Raw genomic sequence first — 26,875 nt, forward strand, 5'->3', positions numbered from 1 at the left:
TTGAAAAGAGGCATAAGACGGTCATTAATCACTGATGCGGTTATCTTCACGTATCCTATTACAGTAATTCCCAAAAACCCTCTACTGAGAACCCTTTCGAGGATGATGTTCTCACCCCCCTACATTTTCCCCTTTCAGGATATGGCGCAGAAGTCACGAAGAGTTTATTTAGTTGTTGTTGAAATGCTCTGTATTGCTTTAGATTATTATTCTTTGTACCCTCGCCTTTATCTTGAGATATTCTGTAAGAGGGATAGGAAATTGTATTGGATTATGCTTGTAAATATATATATATATATATATGTATGTACTCTTTATTAGTTTCTGTAAGTTGTATGGATGTACGTTGTATATCAAAAATATTTTTGGGAGCGGTATTGCGGTTTAAAGTTTCAAACAGGCTCATATTTTAGTATTAAATAGTATAAGTGTCGTCGTAATATCCGAGCTATCAGAGTTGCGCAGCCGGAAGCGTGAGCTTTGGTAGTTAGGGTATTACATTATGGTATCAGAGCAGTTCTTTCTGTGGAGCCTGAGGAATGGACTGACTATGCTTCAGTTGCATACTCTAAGTATTTGTCATGTAATAGGTCTCGTCGAATGACAAGAATTAGAGCTTTATGCACATGACGATCTATTGAATAACGCCGTTAGTCTTGCGTTGCATGATTCCTGATATTAAGTTTGGCCGGCTTAATACTAGTGAATTGTGTATATGAGAGCACTAATGGGTTGTCATAGATGATATGCGAGTTTTGAGTAAAGCGAATCGCGGGTTTTGGGGACGTTAGAAAATATTTCTCGGGGCTATTCAGTGGTGTGTCTTGAATTTTGTTCGAGTCGACCTGTTCTTTCATATCCTAACTTGAAGTTCTTGTTTGCTAATCCTCTTGAAAAGTAGTTTGATTCTTCGACTTTATTCCTCTATTCATATGCATTCTTGTTTGATCTTAATTGCATATGCTTGTTTGGAATCCTTGTTGCATCTATCTTCCTCTGTTTGAGTTCTTCTTGCTTCATGTGTTCCTTGATGTAGCCTTGAACTTGTCTTAATGTGCCGTGACTTTTAGCTCCGGGTTCCGAGTTCATTCTTAGAGAACTTGTTGATTCAGTTTTCCTCTTATTTGACAGTGATTACAGCTAATTTTGAGATTTTTATAAAAATTGCTGTTGACTAGATATACACTTATCTATATGTGGAACTTTGAAGATTTCTTATACAGTTTAACAACTATTTATTTCTAAGGCCTCGCCTGTACTTTTACTGGTTTATAGAACTGCACCTACTTAAAATACAAGTTGACTTTCTAGTAACTTTACTATGGTTCCAATGCACATCTTCATTTGATTATGTATTTAGATGTTTTTCAAAATTTTGAAAAGAAAAGATTTACCACTTTTGTCTCGGTTGAGTTTCATTTGATAAACTTTATTTAATTCATTTTGATTTGAGTTTGATTGAGCATGCTAATGGTTTGTGCCATGGTTGTTCTTTTGAAAGTGTTGGACTCATAGCTTTCTTCTTATGAACAGGCTAAATTCTCTATTTAACCTTTCATCCCTATGGATGTCATACTTTACTTTATTTTTAACTAATCTTTTACATCTTGCGAAATTACCATTGATCTTGGTTTGTCCTCTCTTGTGAATCTCACTCTTATGCGAGTCAGCTTGATTTGTTTCAATTTCGTGCACCGTTTATCCTCTCATTGCCTTTACAAGAGTTTTTAGTCAAAGATTTATCCTTGAGAAATTACTAATGATTGAGTCGTCTTTCGTATGACTTTTGTATTCTTTTGGATCAATTGAAAGCTTGTTTGATGACTCATGCCTAGTGAATCTTGTTTGAACTACTTTGATTTAAGATCATTTCTATTATGGCTTGACTCCTATTTAGTACATCTTAAACTTCTTGAATGTTCTTTTGAGATGGTGATTTCAAGAACAGTTTTGGAGTCTTGTTTTGAACTTTTTAAGGAAGTTTCGAATTCTCTTTGAAGAAATATTAAACGGAACTTATTTCCTGTCGTTTGATTGAGATTGAAACCATTGTTCAATTTTGACGAAGTTAATTTAAAGTTGGCATACGCTGTTTTAAATGAAGTTTTGGAAAGCTTCCTTGTTTAGTGGAAATCGATTCGTTTGTAACGCACCACTTATTTTCTTTACTAAATTGTAAGCAAATTTCTACCTCGGGATTTCTTTTCTAAAGAGAGTTTAACTTCCTCTTGCGTCCATGCTATAAATGTTATACACGCTTGTTTGAATATGAATTTTAGAATTTTTGAACAAGCATTTGATTACTTCCGAGTTTTTATGAACTGCTTTGGGTTAAGTTGTGCATCTAATTATCTTTCTAAAATATTTGAGGAAATATTTTAGCTCTTAGCCAAAGTTGTGTGCATTTTGTTTTTAGAACTCTACAAAATCTACTTCAATATGAACTTGCATTAAAGCAAAGCCACGACTATGCTTTTGTTACTCTCTTGAAGGATGTTGTTAATTAACCTTTGTTTTTAGATTGCGAAGTGGTTTTTCCGCAAGTTTCGGTTCCTTTATGAACAATGTATTTGGGAGTACTTTTAATCGTGCTCTTGAGTTTTGTGAGCTTTGCCTTGGGTTTGATATTCCTTTTTGTAAACCTCCTACTTCTTCGACTCAACTTGAATTTGTTTCGAACTAAGGCGCTGGTTCTCTTCTTATTAGTCCTATTGAATTTCTTGGATCTAAGGGTTATCTTTGAAGTTGTCAATTGACTTGAGTCTAGCAAACTTCATTGCTTGAGTGTCCTTGTTTATCTGGAATTGGATATATTCTCTCAAATCTTTGAGTACTATCCTCGACAATTGTCTTTCCGTTCTAAATCTGGTATCCTTCTGAGTAGACTCGAGAATTGTTTTGATATCACGTGCGACTTGTAGATGTAGTAACGCGATGCGTTAGTTCTTTAAGACGTGATATGTGTGTATGGAGGGTGAAGCGATAGGTGTAAAACGTTATGAGTTGTGGGTGTTCTGTTCCTTGCGAACGGATTTGCGGTTGTTAGGCTTATGATTGGCTATGAGGTTGTAATATGATTGGTGGAGTTGGGAAATTGAAGTTCTGAAGTGGGAACGAGATTTGTCAGCAACGTCATGCCGCTGTTTAAATACCAACATGCCTTGCAGCCTTTTACCACACTAATTACCGCCTTGTTTTGTGAACGCCTATCTTAGTTTGCACCCTATTTTGTTACCTCAAGTTTTTGTAAAGTCTTGAGATTATGTGACCTTGTGCATTGAGCCAATCTTGTAACGTTTGCCTTGCAATCACACTCCTACCTTTGTACCTTTATGCATACGACCATCCAAGTATTTGAAAACTGTATATATGTTTATATGTTGAGACATTTTGCTTCTCTCTTAAATGTATTCAAGGGTGAACTGATATGAAATTTCTTTCGTTTTATAACAATTTTCGAGGGCAAAAATTTTTATAAGGTGGGTAGAATGTAAGACCCAGAACCTTTGAAAAGTCTTATTATGATCAAGTCTCAAATCCTATGGTTATTTATAGCCTTAATTTCAGAAACTATTTTATTAAAGATAATTAAGGCAAGTTTTGATTTATCGAATTTGAGGCGAGTTATGATTATTATCCAATTTTATAATTATTGGATTATTTTCTATATTTGAATTATAAAGTTGATAGTTATAAAATAATAAGTATTTTATATGATTTGGTTTGGATAAGTAATATTTTAAATATTAATACAGCTATTTTGGAAAATAGAGAAATTAATTATACTATTTATAATTATTTGATTTGGACATTTTATTGAAAATAATTTGTGAAAGTGATGAACAAATAGTATTTTCTATATATAATTAGTGTTGAATTTAATTGAGTTTCAATTACTATATTATTCCCTACTTTTATTTGAAATTACTAAACTACCCCTAGCCTAACACAAACCCTAGTTTTCAAAATGATGAAACCCTAATTTTCCAGCATAGCAGCCGCCACCCTATCTTCTTCCCTTCAGCAAACCTGCAACCCAACGAAGGAAACAGAAACAGAAAATCATGGGGGAGGGAGCTTGAGAAGCGAGATCTGGCAGAGAGGGAAGGGCTGCGCCGTGACCACTACCCAGTCGTCGCTGCTGCCCCGCGCTTACTTCCTCACCGCTGCCGTTGTTTTTGTGATCCCCAGCGGCGCTGCCGGCGAGCGCGAAGCCAGAGGAGAAGAAAGAGACAGACCAAGAAGGGAGAGAGCGCGCGCAGGAGAGGAAGGAGCCGCCTAGCTCGCTGCCGCCGCGCTGCTCGGGTCCGTCGAACCCTCCTTGCTGCCGCCGTTCATGTCGCGACCAGAGGGGAGCGAGAGACCAGAGAGGGAGGCGTCACGCAAAGAGGGAGCTCGCGGTGAAGAGAGAGGGGAGCTACCTTGGGCGCCGCCGTCGCACCTGCATACCGCCGCTGCTACCGCGAGCGCGCCGTCGCCGGAGCTGGGTAGTCATTGTCCTTGCCAGCAGCGAAGAAGCGAGATGAAACCCCCCTAGTCTACTGCTTCGGTTCGCCGAGAAAGAGCTTGGCGCCGCCGGAGTTGCTGTCTGTCTCTGCCTCTGGGTTCTGCGAGTTGCCGGAGCCCACTGTCGCCGGAGCTGTCCAGAACCACCACTGTGGCTGCCGCTGGGATTGTGAACGGAAGGGGGAGAAGCTGGTTCTGTCATAGCCATTCCCGGGGGAGAAATCAGTCGTGCCACCGTGCCCTGGCGCTGGGAAACGCCACTATCGCGACCAAGTTGCACCGCCGGAGCTTCTGACTACTTCTGCCGTCGCCGAAAAAAGTGGCCGGTAAGGGTTTTATTTGAAGTTTCTGCCTTTTTGGATTTCGAGAAAGTTTTAATGTTGCGCGGTTTTTATAGTTGATCCACCGAAGCTTCTGGCCGCCGCCGGAGCTGTTGCCGGGGTCGGTTCGGAATCGCAGCTGCCTTATTGTATTATTTCGGTAAGAAATTATGTTTCGAATAATCTCGCGTTAGTATTCTGTTGTGTTTGGTTAATGAATGAGTTTTGGTAACGTGGGATCGAGTCCTGATTATTATATGTTGCGATTAGTGTTGCTATGGTTATTGCAAAAGTGGCTGGGAGCTGAGGCTTTAGTTTCCGTCAGTTCGGTTTGAGGCGGAAAGGACTTGATGAGGCATTTGGGCTATGGTTTTGCGTTTTGAGGTAGGGGCGCTTTCCAAAAACTGTGTTTTATGTATTGGAATTATTACATATGGATACTGATGTGAGATATTGTGTATTTGATGATTGTATCTGCCTTATGTATTATTTGATTGACTCGAATGATTATGGATGTTGATTTGGCTGAATTGTTGTGCGGCTTGTGAAATGTAATGTTTTGAAGTTGATTCTTTAAAGCTTTGAAATCGAGTTTAATCCGTTGAGGATTGATTTGAGTTAATTTTCTTGGGAATGTGAAAAATAGAATGTACTCTTGAATTCAGCCTGGTTTACTTTAATTGACTTGGTTTTGGACAAATGATTTATTGCTGAACCGATTCTTTAAAGCTTTGGAAATGAGTTAAATCGGTTGATATTGAGTTGAATTTTGAAATGGTTTCCTTGAGATACGCCACTGAGGCAATTGTTGGATTTAGCTTGCTTTGAATTGATTTTTGGTTTTGAGCTGTTGAAAAGGAATGAGGAACGGTTTAGTTGGGACCCGAACCGGGTGGCAAAAGTCCAAGTTTTAGGGGAGGTGCTGCCGAAATTTCTACAAAATCCTAGTCTTGTTTAAAAAGTTATTTAAAAAGGATTGGATTTGAGAAGTTGTATTATTTGATTTATTAAGAGAACATTTATGTTTTCAAGCTTAATTTATTTAGTAAACTTTATGCCTTGAGTTCGACTTATTTAGAAATGAACTATTTTTACCGTTTGAATCACTGAAGAAAAGAATGATGCTCTAATATTGCTTTCAATACAACAAGGGAGCTTTTAGTGATTTCAAAGGAATCGAGACTTTTGATTGAGTAATTAAATTTGAGGCATTTTGGAAAAGTTAGAAAAATGGATTCCAAAAAGAAACCTGAAGGTGATTTGATTCAAATGAACCGGTTCCGTTTCAAATGAGTTGATTTTTGGACCGGGTTGGAACTTGTGATTTTGTATGATCGGTTTCATAATATATTCAGTTTTATTTACTTGAACCGAGAATCTATGATTTTAAGAGTTTCAATGAATTTTAAGGAATTGATATAAGTTGACCTTCCCTAAAGACTTGGGACTCTGCCGAGGACTTTTGTTATAAAATTCCATTGTTGGATGGGAGATTTTGAATACTTTGAAATAAATCCTTAACTTGCCATGGTCTTGGAAGTTTTGGAAAAAGAATGCCGAGAGTGGCTTTGTTTTAAAAAGGGAACTCACTTTGAGTAAATTTGGCTTATGAGCCTGAGATGATTAGAGAAATGAGATCTTTAAAGCTAAGGCTAAAAAGAGTTGAAATTTGATTTCAAAGTGAAATGGCTTGAGAAAAGTGATTTATGGCTTAAATGCCGGTTTTATGAATTTGATGATGTTGAATGGTGGAGGTGCTGTTTTATTATGAGCCGGAATGGCTATGTATGATTATGAATATTGACTGGTTCTGGATTGAACCGTGAGCCAGAATGGCTGTGTGTGATTATCAATATTGGCTGATTCTGGATTGAACCGTGAGCCGGATGGCTGAGATGGATGGTGATCCATGGTTGAGTACAAATGCATGTATGCAATCGAATGAATTGTGAATTTAAGCCGGATGGCTGAGATGAATGTTGTATGCAAGTATGCTTGTGTTTTCTCTCTGGTTGTAAGGGTGACAGGGCACCGATACCCTCTAATGGCGACAGGGCGCAAATACCCTCTAATGGCGACAGGGCGCAGATACCCTCTAATGGCGACAGGGCGCAAATACCCTCTAATGGCGACAGGGCGCAAATACCCTCTAATGGCGACAGTGCTGTTTTGAGAATTGAACTGTTCTTCTTTCAGAAAAGATTTCAGATTTTTCTTTTATTGTAAACGGTTGTTTTTGAAAAGAGGCATAAGACGGTCATTAATCACTGATGCGGTTATCTTCACGTATCCTATTACAGTAATTCCCAAAAACCCTCTACTGAGAACCCTTTCGAGGATGATGTTCTCACCCCCCTACATTTTCCCCTTTCAGGATATGGCGCAGAAGTCACGAAGAGTTTATTTAGTTGTTGTTGAAATGCTCTATATTGCTTTAGATTATTATTCTTTGTACCCTCGCCTTTATCTTGAGATATTCTGTAAGAGGGATAGGAAATTGTATTGGATTATGCTTGTAATAATATATATATATATATATATATATATATATATATATATATATATATATATATATATATATATGTATGTATGTACTCTTTATTAGTTTCTGTAAGTTGTATGGATGTACGTTGTATATCAAAAATATTTTTGGGAGCGGTATTGCGGTTTAAAGTTTCAAACAGGCTCATATTTTAGTATTAAATAGTATATATATATATATATATATATATATATATATATATATGTATGTATGTACTCTTTATTAGTTTCTGTAAGTTGTATGGATGTACGTTGTATATCAAAAATATTTTTGGGAGCGGTATTGCGGTTTAAAGTTTCAAACAGGCTCATATTTTAGTATTAAATAGTATAAGTGTCGTCGTAATATCCGAGCTATCAGAGTTGCGCAGCCGGAAGCGTGAGCTTTGGTAGTTAGGGTATTACAAGGCCAACGAGTTACCATCAGTTCTCTCCTATGCAATTAGCATTTGGCCAGCAGCTAAATGTTCTCCATCTAAGAATATTTGGGTGTGCGATATATGTTCCCATTGCACCACCTAATCGCACCAAAATGGGACCCCAAAGAAAATTGGATATATATGTTGGATATGATTCTCCCTCTATAGTGAGGTATCTTGAGATACAAACAGGAGATGTATTTAAAGCCCAATTTGCGGATTGTCATTTTGATGAATCAAAATTTTTAACATTAGGGGGGAGAGAATAAGCTTCCTGAAAAGGAACTTAATTAGAATGCATCATCCTTGATGCATTTAGATCATCGATCAGGGCAATGTGAACTAGAAGTTCAAAAGATTATACATTTGCAAAGAATAGCAAATAAATTGCCTGATGCATTTTCCAATACAAAGAGGATAACTATGTCTTATATACCAGCAGAAAATGTCCCAATTCAAATTGATGTCCCAGTTGGACAAATTGCCACCGAAGCAAATACACGCCAGAAGCGTGGCAGGCCTGTCGGTTCCAAAGACAAAAATCCTCGAAAGTGAAAAGAGGTAAATACTATTTCTGTTGAAAAAGACATAGTAGAGACACCTGCAATTGTCCAAAATTATGATATAGTTTTAATGCCAGAAGACGTTCAGATACCTGAGAATTGTGAAAATGACGAGATCTCGATAAATTATGTCTTTACAGGAGAGAAATGGGACCGAAATAAGACAATTGTCAATGAAATATTTGCATATAATGTGGCATTAAATATCATGCATGAAAGTAAGGATCTTGAGCCAAGATCAGTCAAAGAATGTCGACAAAGAAATGATTCGCCAAAATAGAAAGAAGCCATGAAGGCTGAATTAGACTCACTTGCAAAACGTGAAGTCTTCGGACCTGTAGTCCGTACACCAGAAGATGTAAAACCTGTTAGATACCGATGGGTATTTTTGAGAAAATAAAATGAGAAAAATGAAGTTGTGCACTACAAAGCCCGACTTGTGGCACAAGGGTTTTCACAAAGGCCCGGTATTAATTATGAAGAAACGTATTCCCCTGTAGTGGATGCGATAACATTGTGTTATTTGGTCAGTTTATCCGCATATCATAAACTGCATATGCATTTAATGGATGTGGTAATAGCCTATTTATACGGCTCATTAGATCAGGATATCTATATGAAAATCCCTGAAGGACTAAAAATATCTAAACCATCCAATGAATATTCGCAAGGTTATACTCAGTCAAATTACAAAGATCTTTATATGGTCTGAAGCAATCTGGACGAATGTGGTATAATCATCTTACTGAGTATCTGGCCAAAAATGGATTCAAGAATAATGATATCTGTCCATGTGTTTTCATAAAGAAAACTGCATCTGGATTCATTATAATTGTTGTGTACGTTGATGATTTAAATATCATTGGGACTCCTGAGGAGATTCCAAAAATTATAAAAACTTTAAAAGAAGAGTTTGAGATGAAAGATCTTGGAAGAACTAAATTTTGTCTCGGCCTGCAGATCGAGCATACAAAAAATGGCATCTTTATTCATCAAACGACATACACAGAGAAGATCTTGAAGAGATTTTATATGGATAAGTCACATCCATTAAGTACTCCAATGATCGTAAGATCTTTGGATGTGAAAAAGGATCAATTTTGTCCTAAAGAAGAAAATGAAGATATCCTTGGTCCTGAAGTACCATATCTTAGTGCCATTGGAGCGTTAGTGTATCTTGCTAATAATACGCGACCCAATATATCATTTGCTGTGAATTTACTAGCAAGATATAGTTCCTCTCCAACCAGAAGATATTGGAGTGGAATCAAACAAATCTTTTGATATCTTCATGGATCGGTTGATATGGATTGTTTTATCCATATGGATCCAAGTCACAACTAGTTGGCTATGCAGATGCTGGATACTTGTCTAATCCACATAAAGGGAGATCTCAAACAGGATACCTGTTCACATATGGTGGAACGGCTATATCTTGGAGGTCCACGAAACAGACGATTACAACAACATCTTCTAATCACGCTGAAATACTAGTGATTCATGAAGTAAGTCGCGAGTGTTTTTGGCTCAGGAGTTTGATCCAATATATTCTGTCATCATGTGGACTGATTGATCATAAGATAGCTCCAGCTATCCTGTTTGAAGATAATACAACATGCATTGCTCCACTTAAAGGCAGATACATCAAAGGTGATAGAACAAAGGATATTTCTCCCAAATTCTTCTTCACTCATGATCTTCAAAATCAAGGGACAATTGATATCCAACAGATCTGCTCAAGTAATAATCTGACAGATTTATTTATAAAGTCACTCCCAAAATCCTCCTTTAAAAGATTGGTACATGAGATTGGGATGTGCCGATTTTGAGACATTAAATGATGTCGGCAAGAGGGGGAGACTGTACTCTTTTTCCCTTGGTCAGGTTTTTTTTCCCATTGGATTTTTCTTGACAAGGTTTTTAATGAGGCAGTCCCATCACTAAAGGATATTGTACTCTTTTTCCTTCACTAAAGTTTTTTTCTCACTGGGTTTTTCTTTAGTAAGGTTTTAACGAGGCAATAATGCTAAATGGTCATCCAAGGGGGAGTGTTGTGATAAGTACTGATGTGGATGCCCATTTCCAATGAAACTCTCTTTACCAAGGATGACTCTATTAAATGTAGTTTGAAAATGTTTCATTATAAGTAGAGGCTTAAGCCTCTGAATGAAACACACTACAATCAATAATAAATATTATTCTCTCTCTCTTTATACACAGCAATAATACTCTTTCTATACATTACTAATATTTCTTCCTCTCTTTCACGTTGCTACATATATTTACATATATAAATTATCTTTATTATTTTGAGTAATTATATTGATAGATATAATATTAATACTAAGGCTATCTATTTATATTTCTTGTTTTAAATCTATTTCCTCTTCCTTATTTATTTATTCTACAACACTTTTATTTTCTTTTATGATGAGAAAGAAAGTTGCAACTCGCAGAGGAATAGGAACCATTCATCCTCCTCGTAAACCTCCTCCTCCTAGAACTTAGTCTCACACTCACATACATATTCACTCATACTCCTCTTCCTCACACTCTTCTCAACCACCGGCTTCTATGGGGAGAACCAAGATTACACATCCTAGGCCTTCATCGGCTCCACAAGAGGCTGACTCTTCGATGGCTAAAGCAGCAAAAGCCAAAAGGCCCATGACAGAAGAATAATTCCCATCTTCTCCTCCTCCTCGTTCAATTTTTCGTCCTCCAAGATGGTTAGTTCCTTCCTCACATCCATCCAAAGGTAACAAAAAATCTTTTTTCCACTCTATCAAAGAACCCATTTATCCAGATCCTGTTGCTTCAAAATCCATTTTGGAAAACATCCTCATTCTCATTTTGATCCTCTAAGATTTTCTTCTTGCATGGACTTTGAATTTCACAGAGACGTTGTCACAGAAAGACCTCTATGTTCTTCTTATATTGCTGATTTAAATTTATTGGCTAAAAAAGGAATAAAATTTGTTGAAAATTTTTTAGCCTTAGATTGGAAAAGGCTATTTGAAATCAGAAAATATATTTATCCTGACTTGGTCCGAGAATTTTATGCAAATATGTAATATAGTGAGGATTGTGTTCACTCCTATGTTAAAGACTGTCAAATACTTTTAAATCATGAAAACATCATTAAATTCCTTGCTTACACAGATGTAGGAGTTAATGCCTATGTCTCTGAAAAGTAGGATAATCATCTTCGAGTTTCTCACCAAGATGTTCTGGCCAACATTTGTTAAAACATCTCCCTCATGAATGGTGTAACTCCCACTCATAGAGCTCTAGGTCCTTCTCATGCACAACCTTACCATATCATCACACATATCTTGCTGCCCCAAAGTAGTTCTTATCAAAGGGTCACTCTCATTAATACCCTGGTTCTATATGCCATTCTCAACAAAATTCAAATCTCTTTTGCTTATCTAATGATGCGCCAGATGTTTGATTGCATTAAAAGTGATAAGAATATTTCACTTTCATATGGAATATTTTTGACATGCATCTTTGAGTATTTTGGTGTTGATCTAAGCAATGAGCCTGAGGAGAAAAAATTTTCATCACTTAAAGGTGGTGGTACAATGAAGCAATCCAAAAAAAAAAGCTCTAAGACCACCAAGGATACGATCATGGAAGAAACTGAAGATGAAAGCCTCCCTCCTTATTCGGTTGCAGGCACTTCTAGCTTACACAAATACTTGATTAATGGAATTGTTAAAGATGTGCTTCAAGAATTTGTTAATATGACCAAACAAATGGTCAATTCCAGCCAACAATCTCGGAGACTTGCACTCCAAAATAAGAAATCCTTGCTAAAGTCTCATATTAGAGTTGAAGTACTTCTAAAGTACCTTGACTCACTAGATGAGGATCAAGTATTGACTGAGTCAGAGGAAGAAAATTTGGGAACTGAGGATGGGAGCTCTTATGCCTAATATTTGTCCTCTGCTGCTGTTAAAAGATTAATATGTTGTTATTTTTGAATTTCATTGAGACTCTACTTTACTATTGTTTAGCTTTTTGGACACTATTTTGAATACTATCTATTTTGGGTTAACTGTAATAGCACTAGATTATTAACTTGATCATTAACATGATTGTTCAGTTGCTATTCTAGTCTGCATGTTGATTTGATTCTTGCAAGTTACCCTCATTGATAACAAAAGGTGGAGAAAGAAAAATGAATTTAAAGTGGCTGCCTAAAGTGGCTTCCTTGGTTGCCCCTGATTTGTGAATTGTGATAAACTATTTGAAACATGAGAGCTTATTAGAATATGATGGATGAAGCTGCTGCTTATAATTTGAAATGTTCTTAAATTCACAGCTTGACATTTATTAAGATATAATAGGATTAGATCAGATTTATGCTTGTTTTCAAGACTGATTGATAAAGTGGATAGAAGCCTTGAAAATATTTGAATGTTTGGCATTTTTTCTGTAAATAATATGTTGGTATTAGGTTGCAAAAAGCTAACATTCAGGGGGAGCTTGGAAATCAAAAGAAAAGGGGAGCCTCATGATACTGAAAACATCAAAATGAAGTTTTCTAAAAACCCCTCTCCTTTTACTTTCAATTCATTTTAATGTTTATCATAAAGGAGGAGATTGTTGAGTTTAGTCAACTAAACTATAATAAGATGATGAATAAATATTATTGGATTAATTATTAATTATTTAATGTTATTTAGTTTAGTGTACAGGAAATTAAGAAGCTGGCACAAGAAGCTAATACCCAAGTTCTAATTCACACACAATGGTCCAAGAAAATAATTCTGCTACCATCACAATTTCTTCCATCAATAACAAATCAAGCCTCTAGTCAAATGAAAAAAATCAAATTAAAATTAATCTCACTTCAACCAAGTCACTAACCGGATAAACAAATTAAAATTCATTTGAAACATTTCTCTTCACCCACCGAACCAAATTCTCTCTTCTCTCTCTTTCTTTTTTTTCTATCACATCACTCTTTGTACCAAGAAGAAAAAAAAATCTCTGGAGTTAGGGTAAAGAGAAGAACGAAAAGCTTATTTCTATTCTCAAGCAAGAAGAAAAAGAAAAACGGTCGAGGAAGATCTCAACGCAACAAAAGATCATAAAAGGGTATTTTTTTTTCCATTTGTGCTTCACTAAGAAACCGTGAAAGAAATTCTCTGAGTCTCAAGCACCATTCAAGAAACTATGAAGATAGTGAAGTCAAAAGTGTTCAGTGGTTCATCATCAACGGCCAAGAAACAAACTTGGGGTCAAAGCAAAGATCAATGGCCCGAATTCAAGAAGATTGAAGAAAAATGATGAAAGAGAAATGTATGGTTGCATGTCAATGCCTCGGTCTTCTCTCTCTCCTCTGACCACACCGCTGCGAATTCTGATTGTTGGAGAAGAAGACAAACTAAGTGCTGAAGATGGTTCAAGCCCTGGAAGCTTCACTCCTCTATAATAAGGGGTGAATGGCCAAGGATTGAAAGTAAGAGAGAAAGAGCAATAGTTTCGGTCTCCATACCTCCCTGAGTTATTCTTGTTCTACTCTTTCATAGTTTTCATTTTGTAGTTCTTTTTTTCAATTTAGTCTGTTTGAGTTTCATTGAAAAAAAAGACAAACATGGTGAGGTTTGTGAGAAAAAGCTAATGACGAAAAAAAGGCAGAGAGCTAGACTTGGAGAAAAAGTCTAAGTTATTTTCAGAAATCCTTTGTTAGTATTTTTGTTTTGTGTCATGATCCTGAGGAGATTTTCTTACAAGTTGGGTTAGCACTTTACAGTTAAAAGTTAGGGTGAGTCCTTGTCAAGTTCAGGTTGAGTTAGAATTTGGACTTGTTCCAAATAGGATTGGGATATATCCTAGGAAGAATTGGTGATTGTAATCTATTGAAAAGATAGTGAAAATTTCATTATTGTTGTGATGGAGACTGGATGTAGGCTATATTGCACTGGGTAACCGAATCAGGATACATTTGTATGTCGTTCTCTACTCTCTTCTCTGTTACTAGTTCTGCAATACAGAAAACAAAAATAAAGTATCTACTGATTTGTCTACTCAGACACGTTTCACTATAGCAATTCTTACAAGCAACTCTGTTTTGACTCCTACCGTGTCAGGAGACAAAATCTAAATATCTCCTGTGTTTACTCTAAAAAAAGCAAAGATACAAGTCAAGTTAAAAAGAGATCAAGATTCAACCATCTTTCTCTTAATCACTGATTATCATCAACAATGTTGATGATCTCTAAAATTGTACTTTGACACTTGTTAGTATTATAGTAATATTAGAGAGACAATAATTTAAAATTATTTTTTAATTTAATATTTATAAATTTATGTATGTAATATCTATAATTATTACATACGTGTTACGTCTAATATTACTTATTTATTACAACAGTACAAAAATAATTAATAAATATAAAATAAAATATTTTTGGGCTGATATGAAATAATTTCTATTTATTCATCACAAATGTTTTTACAGTATTATTATGACCAATCCGGTAATATATTTATGACAAGTGATATGTGGCCCACCAATATACTAAGGCACTATGACATGAAACCAAGTTTCATTGGCACAAACCGTGTGTTATGAATATATTTCACATCTCACATATCACTTTAGAGATTAAATATGCATTTTGAAAAAGTTTAAATAAATTATAGTTACAAAGTGGATGATCAAATCGAACCCATCAAATTATTAGGTTGATTTTGCAAAATCAAGTGATGACTCCTTTCCATGATGAGTGTTGGCAAAGAAGTTGTTCATATAATCTTGGAACAAAACAACTCTATAACGAGCCACCCCATGTTTCTTCACAAGCTCTTCCAATGGTCCAATTTTCAATGTAGGTTTTGGAAAATTAAACAGTGCAACTGATACCCTCGATTTATTGCTTGTCCTTACTACATGTTCAGCACTCTTATACTTTCCATTGCTTAGTATCTTACACCAAGCACAACATTATTAGAAAAGAAAACAAATAAAATAAAATTATATATATAATTGCTATGTCTAAAGTAAATTCACCGAAGAAGGTTCTAAAAGAAGAAAGAATTAGAATTCTCTAATATTTATTTTTAAGCGAGATTTTAAGAACTAAATTAGTAATAATTAAACCAGTAAATTTAGACAGTTAAAATTTTAGAAGCTCAACAAGATTCAATGAAAATTGAATTAGATATAATAAAATAATATATTATTAAATATAATTATATATTTATTTTAGCCATTTTTTCTTACTAATTAAATTGTCAATCAATTTTTTTATTGAGCCAGATTAATCACGTAATAGAGTTAACTTTATTTGAATCATAGAACCATGTTTGCAAGAGTAGTAAACATAAATTTCATCACCAAACAAATTAAAGAATACAAAGAACAAAACAGTTTTTTATTAGATAAATCCATCCTACATCATTGATAAAACGATCGGAGATATATAATAGTGTTCTAGTTTTATTACATGTTATGAATCTTATAAAACTAATTTAGCACTTGTTCTTAAATAAAAAGGAGGAATTTATTAATATAAAATGCTAAGAGATCAAAATAACTTATCCTCTATTTTTATTTTTATCTTTTTCAAAAAGACAGAATTAAAAATTTATTCTTATTTTAAATATCCTTATGTATGTGAACTTGCGATTTAAGCGAGAACACAAGAATAAAAAAAGATGAAGGAGAGTAGTTGTGAGTTCCACTATCTACTTATCTTTAAAGTTTTAGTGACTTAATAATATAATTAGTCTAAAATAATAATTATTTCATATGTACCTCAATAGTATCACCAATGTTGATGACGAGAGCACCAGGAATTGGTGGAATTTCAAGCCACTCTCTATGATTATTATTATTATCTTCATCAAGTTTGACATGTAAACCACCAATGTCATCTTGAAGAAGCACTGTGATAGCTCCAATGTCTGAGTGGCGCCCTACACCAACAGTGAGATCTGGATTTGGGCATGATGGGTAATAATTCATGTTGACTAGCTTCATACCACTGTGAATATCAACTATTGACTCTTGTACTTTCACTTCTAAGCTCTCTATCAACACTTCTAATATGTCCCTTACCAACTTGCTTGCGGATTTCAAATAATCAAGTGCAGCTTCCCTGATATTGGATTCAGATGGATATTTTAATTTGCTCAAAAATTATTCATTATGTGTGTTGTACCAAATTGGGGACGCTGTAATTTTTATTTTTTAATTCGTTAAAATTCTATTTTAAAAAAAAAAAAAAAAAAACGACTATGTCGTTTTCTATTTCAATAATTAAAAAAAAATTATAAAAGTAAAACGGTAGTCCCGTTTAGTAGTTTAATAATTTTTAAAATCCAAACAAATATTTTTTAATAAAAACGTCAATGGCGTTTCTTTTTAATTAATTAAAAAAAATGTTTAGACAAAACGTCAATTTATCTTCTGAAAAAAAAAATCATAGCAGAATTAAATTTACCTAAAGTCAAATATCCTGATGTAATACATATTTTTGTTCAACATTGAAAAAAATGAGCCTTTCTGGTGAATATTTAGATTTTTAATTGCAACTTTCAGTCCATGAGAATGGTTCTCATTTTAGTGGGACACATTTAATATGTGTTAGTTGTTTGTGAGACTTTGTAAACCAATCATTAATTTTAACTTTCAATGTTACTCTCCCACCGTTGTCTATTTATTATACAGCATACAGGTAACTTTTAATTAAAAATAATGCATATTTTAAAAAAAAGTCTAGGAAGTTCAACATTAATTAAACCAATTAAGTTGAAAATCAGTTAACAATTGAAAAGAAATGAACATTATAAAAACGTCCGAAACTAAAAACAATAAAAAAATTCAATAAAATTTAAGTAAAAAAATATTTGAAAATAAAATAAAATAAAACTAATTTAAAGTTTAAAATTTAGTATTTATAATTTAGATTTTAAAATTTATTATTTAGTATTTAGAAGTTAAAGTTTAAGATTTAAAATTTAGAAAAAAAAAAGTAAATAGGATACAAGGTAGGATATATATATATATATATATATATATATATATAGTGCATGAGAAGATTTGTTTCGCTGTAGTCTAATAATGATTATTATTATTATTATTATGTGAAGTTGACTAATTTTTTGTCTCTCTAGTGAGCTTGATTAAAAATTTACTGACCTTAACATTGGTTAGGTCCAGTTTGGGTAACTAACTTAATTAAGCTCATTTTGATAAAATAACTTAAACAATAAATGACTCTGTTAAAAGTAACTTATAAATAAGTTATTTTGTGTTTGGATTTTTAACTCTAAAAGTGTTTATTTTAAAGAAATGTAATGAAAAGTAGAAGTATTATGAGAAGTCATTTTTTTTTAACTTCTCTATAAGCTCCAAAATAGCTTTTTAGAAAGTTGCAATTTGATTTTAAAAATTGCACCCGACATTAATACTATTATTTTTCATAAGTCAAAAGTTAAAAAAAACTACTTCTAGAGTTTCCCAAACGAGCCCTTAGTGTGTTTAGATTAATTTAACTTTAAACATAATCAAATTCGAACATACTAGTTTCACGTGTGAAAAAAAAAAAAAAAACACTTAATCTTTGATGGAAAAATGCAAGAAAGTAAAGAGAAGTTCATACTTGCATTGATTTGGCCAATATTGTAGAGCATCCTGATCGGTGGTATACCCCATACTAATATAGTCTCTCCATTCTAACGTTGTTTCTTTCTCAGGTGCAAAGCTAGTGGCATACTTCACTTTTGTACTTGGACTCACCCCAGGGCAAAATAGAGATTTCTCCTTAGGTGACAAGTTGAAGAACCTGTGTGATGAATCTTTGAGTGATTCCAACAACTCCAAAGGAACACCATGATTCACCACCTGGAAGAATCCAATTGTCTCGGCTGCTCTAACTATTTCATCCACCACCTTCTTGTGATCTGGACCCTTCAGTTTTGATAGGTCAATTGGTGGAATATTATGTCTTCTTGTTCTTAGTTTATTGATTCTTTCTTCTTCGGGTTGTACGTACCTATGAAATATAAACACAATTGAACATAATTCGAAGATATTTACATCAATTAGCTCATATAATTTTAAGGTGGTATCTAATTATCTAAATTAACACTTTTTTTTTTGTCATACACACCCACCTACCCGCCCAAGGCTATTTTCAACCTCCATGTATTGGGTTTGAACCGCATTCATATTATTTTCTATATTAATTTTGGATTTTCGGATATAATCTTCTTTATTTTTTTTTGAATTATTTTTTCTTTTTTACTGAATTTTTAGTCCCTTCATACGATTTTTGAATCCGCCTTTGTAGGGTTAAGCCAAGACTCAAATTATTTAAAGAAGAAGGCCGTTGTCACCTTCTCTTAACTCCCCTGATTATATTAAAAAATTAATCAGAAATATCCAAACCAATGTTTTATTATATTCTTGCATAGGGATATAACGGTGAAATTACTTAAAGTATCAATATTGCATAACTTCATACCTTTCTGGCACCTCTAATAAACCCGAGTCTACTAGGCCTTTAACACCATTTCCCTCTTTGACAACAAATTCATAAAGTGAATCTGAAGTGCTAAAAGTTGGAGCCATTATGGGTATTAAGTGAAATTTGTGTTTGATATGGAATGTGAATTACTATGCTCTGATGCAAAAAGCATGGTCCCTATTTATATTGCGGGTTAAGTTAGTAGGTCCGTCTAATTACGATTTACGAGAATAAAAAAATGAAAATAATAATTAGGGTTTTTTTTTTTTTTTTGGAGACTATAATAATTAGGGTATTGACTACGTATCATAATTCTACCAACCATTAAATATTTAGATAGACTAATGAGAGAGGCCAGGTCGCACTTTGGTACATAACAGAGAATATAGATTTTTGTGGTTGCTGTTGTGACATGTTTGTTGTCTAAAACGTGGACTATAGCTGTCTACGGAAAAATTAAATTGAATTAGTCATGATTAGCTGATTCGTTTATTTAAATTGTAGAATTTTAATTTTGTCTTTATATATGTAGCCGCTTATTAGTTAATGATAAATCTTTAATAAAATTTAGATTTATGATAAATTAACTGTTAATCTATTGAACTAAATAATACTGTAAACTAACAAATTATAATTTAAATAACGTAGTCTTTTCATCTTCACTTAAAAACAAATTTAAATCTCTCTATCTTCAATTAAAAAACATAATACTGTAAACAACAGAAAAAAATCTCTACTAATAATTAAGCTTGTTAATAAATAGCATTGACTTGAATCCGTAACCATGGTCTCGTTAATGTCATTAGTAAGAAATATCATTTTCCTGACATGACTTGTTCTATTAAATTGGACATATATATGATAATAAATATTCACTGAATAGAGCGTTAAAATGGATCAAACTTATCAGGTTAGTTTGTTTATCTATTTAAATTAGAAAATTTTGTCTTTAAAATTAAACTTGTTTAAATTTCAGGCTAAACGAGATGAGTCTGATTAACCCGAAAAAAGATGATGGGTTAAACAGACTAGCCCGCGGACTAAATGGGTGGCCCGTTTAATTTTTTATTTTTTTTCAAAAAAAGTAGCACTTTTAGCTGATATTTCTTTTTATCTGACCCGAAAATCTGACCCATCAATTAAAAAAATATTATTTTTAAAAATATTTTTAACCTAAAAGTGATATTTTTTGTTAAAATATTTTTCAAAAAATAAAATAAAAAAATAAATGGACTGGCCCGTTTAATCTATCGGATTGACCATAAATGATCCGAACTGAAAAAATCATGGCCCGCAAATAAAGCAGGCTTAAATGGGTCAGCCCATTTAACCCACGAATTTAATGGACAAGCCTAAATGAGTTGGTCTAACCCGTTTCACAGCCCTAACTGAGTTCTTTAGTTCCACTGTGGTGATATATAAAATAAAAATTTTTTACTCACCACTTTTGTATGTTTAATAGTATTTATATTATATTTTTGGATATTTTATAAATATAATATGGCATAATTATAGTAAATAAATTTTATATAATAAATTTTGAATTAAGTATTTAAATATAATTAATATAAAAATAATTGTAAATTTAATACTCATTATTAAGAGAATATTTATCAAAGACAACTAAATTAAAATAGTACAGACAATAAAGTGAAAAAAAATACTTCAATCAAATAGAAGAATACTTTTGACATAAATTTATTTTTGATTGAGAATTTTAATTTAAAATATTAATTGAAAACATCATGATCATATTTGAAGAAACATTTTTATAATATATATACAGTATACACAAAACAAAAAATATAATAAAAGTTTAGTTGTGAAGTGAGATTATAAAAAGAGTAGATAAATGAAGGTTTTTTTTTTTTTAACTAAAGTTAGGAAAATTCGAAACCGCAACTTTTTAAATAAGTATGGGAAGACTATGCCATTTGAACTATAACTCATTGGCAAAGGGAATAGATAAATGAAGTTTAAACTGAAGTAAATTAATATCGTTTATATCCTTTTATAAAAAATATTTTTATTTATCCAACCATTTAACTATAATCACGAGTTATTAAAATAAAAATAATTTTGTTAAAATTGAATTTTAATAAAACTATAATCTACCAACTTAAATGTATGTATGTTGTAAAATTTAGGTTAAGTACGATTTTGGTCTCTAAGATATAGGTCGAAAATTTTTTTCGTCTCCAACATTTTTTTTGTATAGAAAATTGTCCCTAAGGTTTAAAACCAAGTTTTAAAATCGTCATTTTTACTTAAATCTTAAAAGAGTAAAGTATTGTTTTTGTCCCAATGTTTGGGGTAAGTCTTATTTGTGTCCTTAACGTTTAAATCGTCCTATTTGTATCTTTAACGTTTATAAAAGTGATTTAATGTTATCCTACTATCAATTATACTAACAAATTAGATTATATTTTTCAATTATTCTTACTTGGATGTATTCATTCTCAATTATGTCTCACTTGGATGTGTTCGATTTTAATATTATACTCACTATTTGTGTTTAGATTCAATTATGTCCCTAGAAAAGTGAATTATGTAAATGTTGTAGGAATTAGTTTCAACATTTGATGAGCTATTTTTCGGAGTAGATCATTGATTCTATCCCAGACATTTGTATTCTAACTTCAAGAAAAAAATTTTAAAACTCAAACTAAAGCGCTCATGATGTGTAATTGATGACAGGATAACATTGAATCACTTTTACAAACGTTAGGGATACAAATAGAACGATTTAAACGTTAGGGACACAAATAGAATTTACCCCAAACGTTGGAGACAAAAACGATACTTTACTCAATCTTAAAATTTTAGACCAAATTACCCATAACAAAAGATATAAAATAAGAAAAAAAGAAAAATAAGAGAAGGAGAGTGTTTAAGAAGAAGCTGTCCATGATCCACCTCTGCCTCCGCTTCCGCTGCCAAAAATTTAAAACTAAGTTAGACCTTAGGGACGATTTTAAAACCAAGTTAAATCTTAAGGACCATTTTGTATGCAAAATAAGGTTGGGGATGAAAAAAATTTTCGGCCTATACTTTAGAACCAAAATCATATTATATTTATTATATATTTTTTTAATATATTTTGTGATTTAAAATTATCAACATTATGCTCCCATTTCCTAAAAATATTAAATTTTTAAATTTGTCTTTAAATTATATTAATTTTAAACTTCAATCCAAATTAACAACTAACTTTTCATTAAAAATAATGACAAATTTGTGATATAATTGTGAAAAAAAACATTTTTTAAGGAAATACTTTTGATTTGAGTTGTTTGTATAATTTTTTAGAATTGACATCTTGTTAGAATATTGTAAGTTATTAATTATTAAAAATTAGCTAGCTAATTATTATTCACGACTTTAGAACTTTGATTATTCTCTCGTTTAAAATAGTTTTAGATTAGTGACGAAATTGTGACAAATTATATTAGAGTGTGACAAATTTGATTCAGACTTTTCATGAATTTTTCATAAATTTATATAGAGGTTAATGATTAGTAGCAATATGAAATAAGGACAGAATAAGGACGACTAACTTGTTTCCTCACAAATTAGTAGCAACATGAAATAAGCGAGGAAAGTCTATCATTTGTTAAGCGGTTGTTAATTCCTCATTAAATAAACTTTTGATTAGTAACTCAATTGTAAACTCCAATTTTGTTGTTTATCTTGTACTTAATTTGGGGGATTTTATAACTTATCTCACATTTATTCAATGAAATAGCATGGTTTTGTAATTCTCCCTATATTTGTTCTTAAGAGTGAAAACATGCTTTTTAGGCCTTAAATTCGTCAATTTTAATTCACCTTAATTCCATTCGATACCTTGATATGTTTGTTGAGTGATTTCAGATTCATAAGGCAAGTATTGGATGGAAGAAGTGAAGAGAAAAGCATGCAAAGTGAAGAATTCATGAAGAAATGAGCATTTGGAGAATTAAGGGTTACGCGCATGCGTCATCCACGCGTACGCATGAGAAGAAGATCTGCAAGCCACGCGCACGCGTCACCCACACGTACGCGCAAGGAGGGAATTTTCCAGCGACACGCGCATGTCGTTCACGCGCACACGTGACAAGAGGCACGTGACCTCATTAAAGTGATTTCGCTGGGGGCGATTTCTGAGCTTCCCAGGCCCAAATCCAACTCGTTTCTGAGGCTATTTCATGCAGAATTGAAGATTGGACAAAAGGGGAGCAATTAGTTTTAGGTTAGCATCATTTATGTTAGTTTTCTAGAGAGAGAAACTCCTTCTCTCTAGAATTAGGGTTCATAGGTTAATTGCAAGGGTTTAATTCTTGTTTTCATATACTTTTTCTTACAATTTATTGTTTCTACATCTTTGTTCTTCTTAGTTTTCTTGTTAATTTTACTTTTATGTCATTTTTATGTTCATGCACTTTTGTTGGATTTGGATTCTCTTTAATGCAATTGATGTTTTATGTTCTTTAGTTATTTAATTGAGTTGTTAATCTTACATTTCTTGCATTGGGTAGTTGTAGATTTTATTATTCTTGCAATTTTACTATGCTTTCCTTTTATACCTTCCAAGCATTTGATAAAATGCTTGGTTGGACTCTAGAGTAGATTTTTGAGCATTCTTGGCTTGAGTCATTAATACCCAACTTATGTTGGTGATCTAGAGTTGTTAGTTAATATTGTTTCCATTGACGCTAGTCTTTTGCTAATTCAATTAGTAAGTTGACTAGGACTTTTGGATTGAGATTAACTAGTCCTATTTGACTTTTCCTAAATTGTGAAGTTAACATTGTACCTTCTTCCATTGTTGGAGTTGACTAAATAGGGTAAATTCTTATTAATCATTGTTATGATTAGTGATTAGGATGGAAAGCCTAGATTCTCAATCCTTGCCATGAATGTCTCTCTTTATTACTTGCTTTATTTAGTTGTTTGCTTTATTTTCTTGCTATTTACTTTCTTGACCTTTTATCAATCAAACCCCCCGTGTTCCTTCATAGCCAATAATTGATCACTTCATTGCAATTCCTTGTGAGACGACCCGAAGTTTGAATATTTTGGTTAATTTTCATTGGGGTTTGTACTTGTGACAACCAATTATTAAAATTTGATTGAGAATTATTAGTTGATTTGGAATTATGCTTACAACGAAGAAATTCTATTTCTATTGAGGAATTTCTAGACCGACAATAATTCTCATATCAAATTTTTGGCGCCGTTGCCGGGAATTGCAATGGTGTTATGTTATTGGTTATTGTATATATGTCAATATTGTGAATAGCTTGATTTTTGGTTCTTTTGTTAGTTTTTCTAGTTGTAGGACTTTGCTTTCTTTGTCTCTTGTTAGCTTTTGTTTTTGTTTTCCCTTTTCACCATGAATTCTCATACTTTTGGCTATGAGTAAGGTTACAACTATATTGTAGGAGATTGAAGCTACAATGAGGATATGCATCAAGGATGGGACAATCAAAAGTGGGAGGAGCCTCAAGCATTTGATGAACCTTCATGGCAACAACCCCTACCAATTATGAGTAAGAACCATTCCAAGATGCATACCAATCTAATGCGTGTGGTGACCCTCATTGTGGTTGTCAACCACAATCACCATATGCTTATGAACCCCCTCCTCAACATTGTCAACCACCATACTCACAAGTCCCCTACCACCATTCACCTGTATATGATCCTAATCCATATCCACCATACCAACCATCATATGAGCCATACTTAGAGCCACCACCATTCCAACACCAATACTCCCAAGAACTACAATTTTCATATACACCATCTCAAGACTTTCACCAAGATGAACCATCTTCCAATTACAATACCCTTCCCTCAAACAATGAACCCTCTCTTCCACCACCACCTTCATTGGACAAATCTCTCTAATCTCTTATGCAAGAGCAACAAGAGCTTCTAGCTAGGTGTCAAAATCAAGAAGAAGAGCAAAAGATGCTAGGGGAATTCGTAGCTAGTGGTGCACGAAATTGTGATACATATCCATGGCTTCAAAGGCCTGGTGCTCTGATCTAGTTTTATTGTCTGTCACAACTTCGATACAACTAACCAGCAAGTGCACTGGGTCGTCCAAGTAATACCTTACATGAGTAAGGGTCGAATCCCACGGAGATTGTTGGTATGAAGCAAGCTATGGTCACCTTGTAAATCTCAGTCAGGCGGATATAAAACAGTTATGTGGTTTTCGAATATTAATTAATAAAATAGGGATAGAAATACTTATGTAAATCATTGGTAGGAATTTCAGATAAGCGAATGGAGAGGCTTTTCGTTCCTCTGAACCTCTGCTTTCCTGCTATCTTCATCCAATCAGTCTTACTCCTTTCCATGGCTGGCTTTATGCAAGGGCATCACCGTTGTCAGTGGCTACATCCCCTCCTCTCAGTGAATAATATGCTCACGCACCCTGTCACGGCACGGCTATTCATCTGTCGGTTCCCGATCATGCTGGAATAGGATTCACCCTCCTTTTGCGTCTGTCACTAACGCCCAGCACTCGTGAGTTTGAAGCTCGTCACAGTCATTCAATCATTGAATCCTACTCAGAATACCACAGACAAGGTTTAGACCTTCCGGATTCTCTTGAATGCCGCCATCATTCTAGCTTACGCCACAAAGATTCTGGTTAGGAGATCTAAGAGATACTCATTCTAGCTTAATTCATGTAGAACAGAAGTGTTTGTCAGGCACGCGTTCATAGGGGAGAATGGTGATGAGCGTCACACATAATCATCACCTTCATCACGTTCTTGGGTGCGAATGGATATCTTAGAAGAGAAATAAGAAGAATTGAATGGAAAACAGTAGTACTTTGCATTAATCTTTGAGGAACAGCAGAGCTCCACACCTTAATCTATGGAGTGTAGAAACTCTACCGTATGAAAATACATAAGTGAAGGTCCAGGCATGGCCGAGATGGCCAGCCCCCTAAACGTGATCAATAGTCTCCTAAGATGAACAATGGATTAAAACTGAGACCAAAGATGCCTAATACAATAGTAAGAGGTCCTATTTATAATAAACTAGCTACTAGGGTTTACATGAGTAAGTAATTGATGCATAAATCCACTTCCTGGGCCCACTTGGTGTGTGTTTGGGCTGAGCCTGAGTGTTGCACGTGCAGAGGCCATTTGTGGAGTTGAACGCTAGTTTCTGTGCCAGTTTGGGCGTTCAACTCTGGTTTTGGATCCTTTTCTGGCGCTGGACGCCAGATTTGGGCAGAAGGCTGGCGTTGAACGCCAGTTTACGTCGTCTATTCTTGGCCAAAGTATGGACTATTATATATTGCTGGAAAGCCCTGGATGTCTACTTTCCAACGCAATTGGAAGCGCGCCATTTCAAGTTCTGTAGCTCCAGAAAATCCACTTTGAGTGCAGGGAGGTCAGAATCCAACAGCATCAGCAGTCCTTTTTCAGCCTCTGAATCTGATTTCTGCTCAAGTCCCTCAATTTCAGCCAGAAAATACCTGAAATCACAGAAAAACACAAAAACTCATAGTAAAGTCCAGAAATGTGAATTTAACATAAAAACTAATGAAAACATCCCTAAAAGTAACTAGATCCTACTAAAAATATACTAAAAACAATGCCAAAAAGCGTATAAATTATCCGCTCATCAGCTAGCTTGACTAAAGTAATGAACCACATGGTATCATTGTGCTCAAATATCCAAGACACTCCCATTGTTGAATGTGGAGGATTAATTGAGGAGCACAATGAAAAGGGGGATTCAGAGCTTCAAGGGAAAGAAGAGGAGTTGAGACAAGAAGTGCAACAAGAGGAGGAAGCCGAGATTATTGAACAAGAGGAAGGAGTGGTTGAGGATTTATGAGATGTTGAGTACAAAGAGGAATCTCAAGTTGAAGAGCCTTCTTCCATGGAGTTTGAAAATGATGTTGAGGAGGATAGTGCACAACCTCCAAGGCATGTTGTAAGTGAAGAATTGGAAGAAGTGGGGAAAACAACAAGTTCCCCTATCTATGATGATTCCACATCAACATATGATCCTTTTGAGCT

The 26,875-nt window shown here is 34.0% G+C and overlaps 1 protein-coding gene across 1 annotated transcript; it reads right to left on the minus strand.

Annotated features, from left to right (window-relative positions):
* Positions 1-14,770: 14,770 nt before the first annotated feature.
* Positions 14,771-18,996, minus strand: LOC107630421 (scopoletin 8-hydroxylase). The gene is made up of 4 exons (XM_016333538.3): positions 18,837-18,996; positions 17,973-18,365; positions 16,124-16,466; positions 14,771-15,292 (listed from the first exon to the last, which is right to left on the minus strand). Exons 1-4 carry the CDS (start codon positions 18,941-18,943, stop codon positions 15,047-15,049), a joined length of 1,089 nt encoding a protein of 362 aa, XP_016189024.1. The 5' UTR covers positions 18,944-18,996; the 3' UTR covers positions 14,771-15,046.
* Between the last annotated feature and the right edge of the window lie 7,879 nt (positions 18,997-26,875).

Source organism: Arachis ipaensis, chromosome B3 (genome assembly GCF_059453495.1).
Source record: "Arachis ipaensis isolate K30076 ecotype BB chromosome B3, ASM5945349v1, whole genome shotgun sequence".
Classification (NCBI taxonomy): Eukaryota; Viridiplantae; Streptophyta; class Magnoliopsida; order Fabales; family Fabaceae; genus Arachis; species Arachis ipaensis.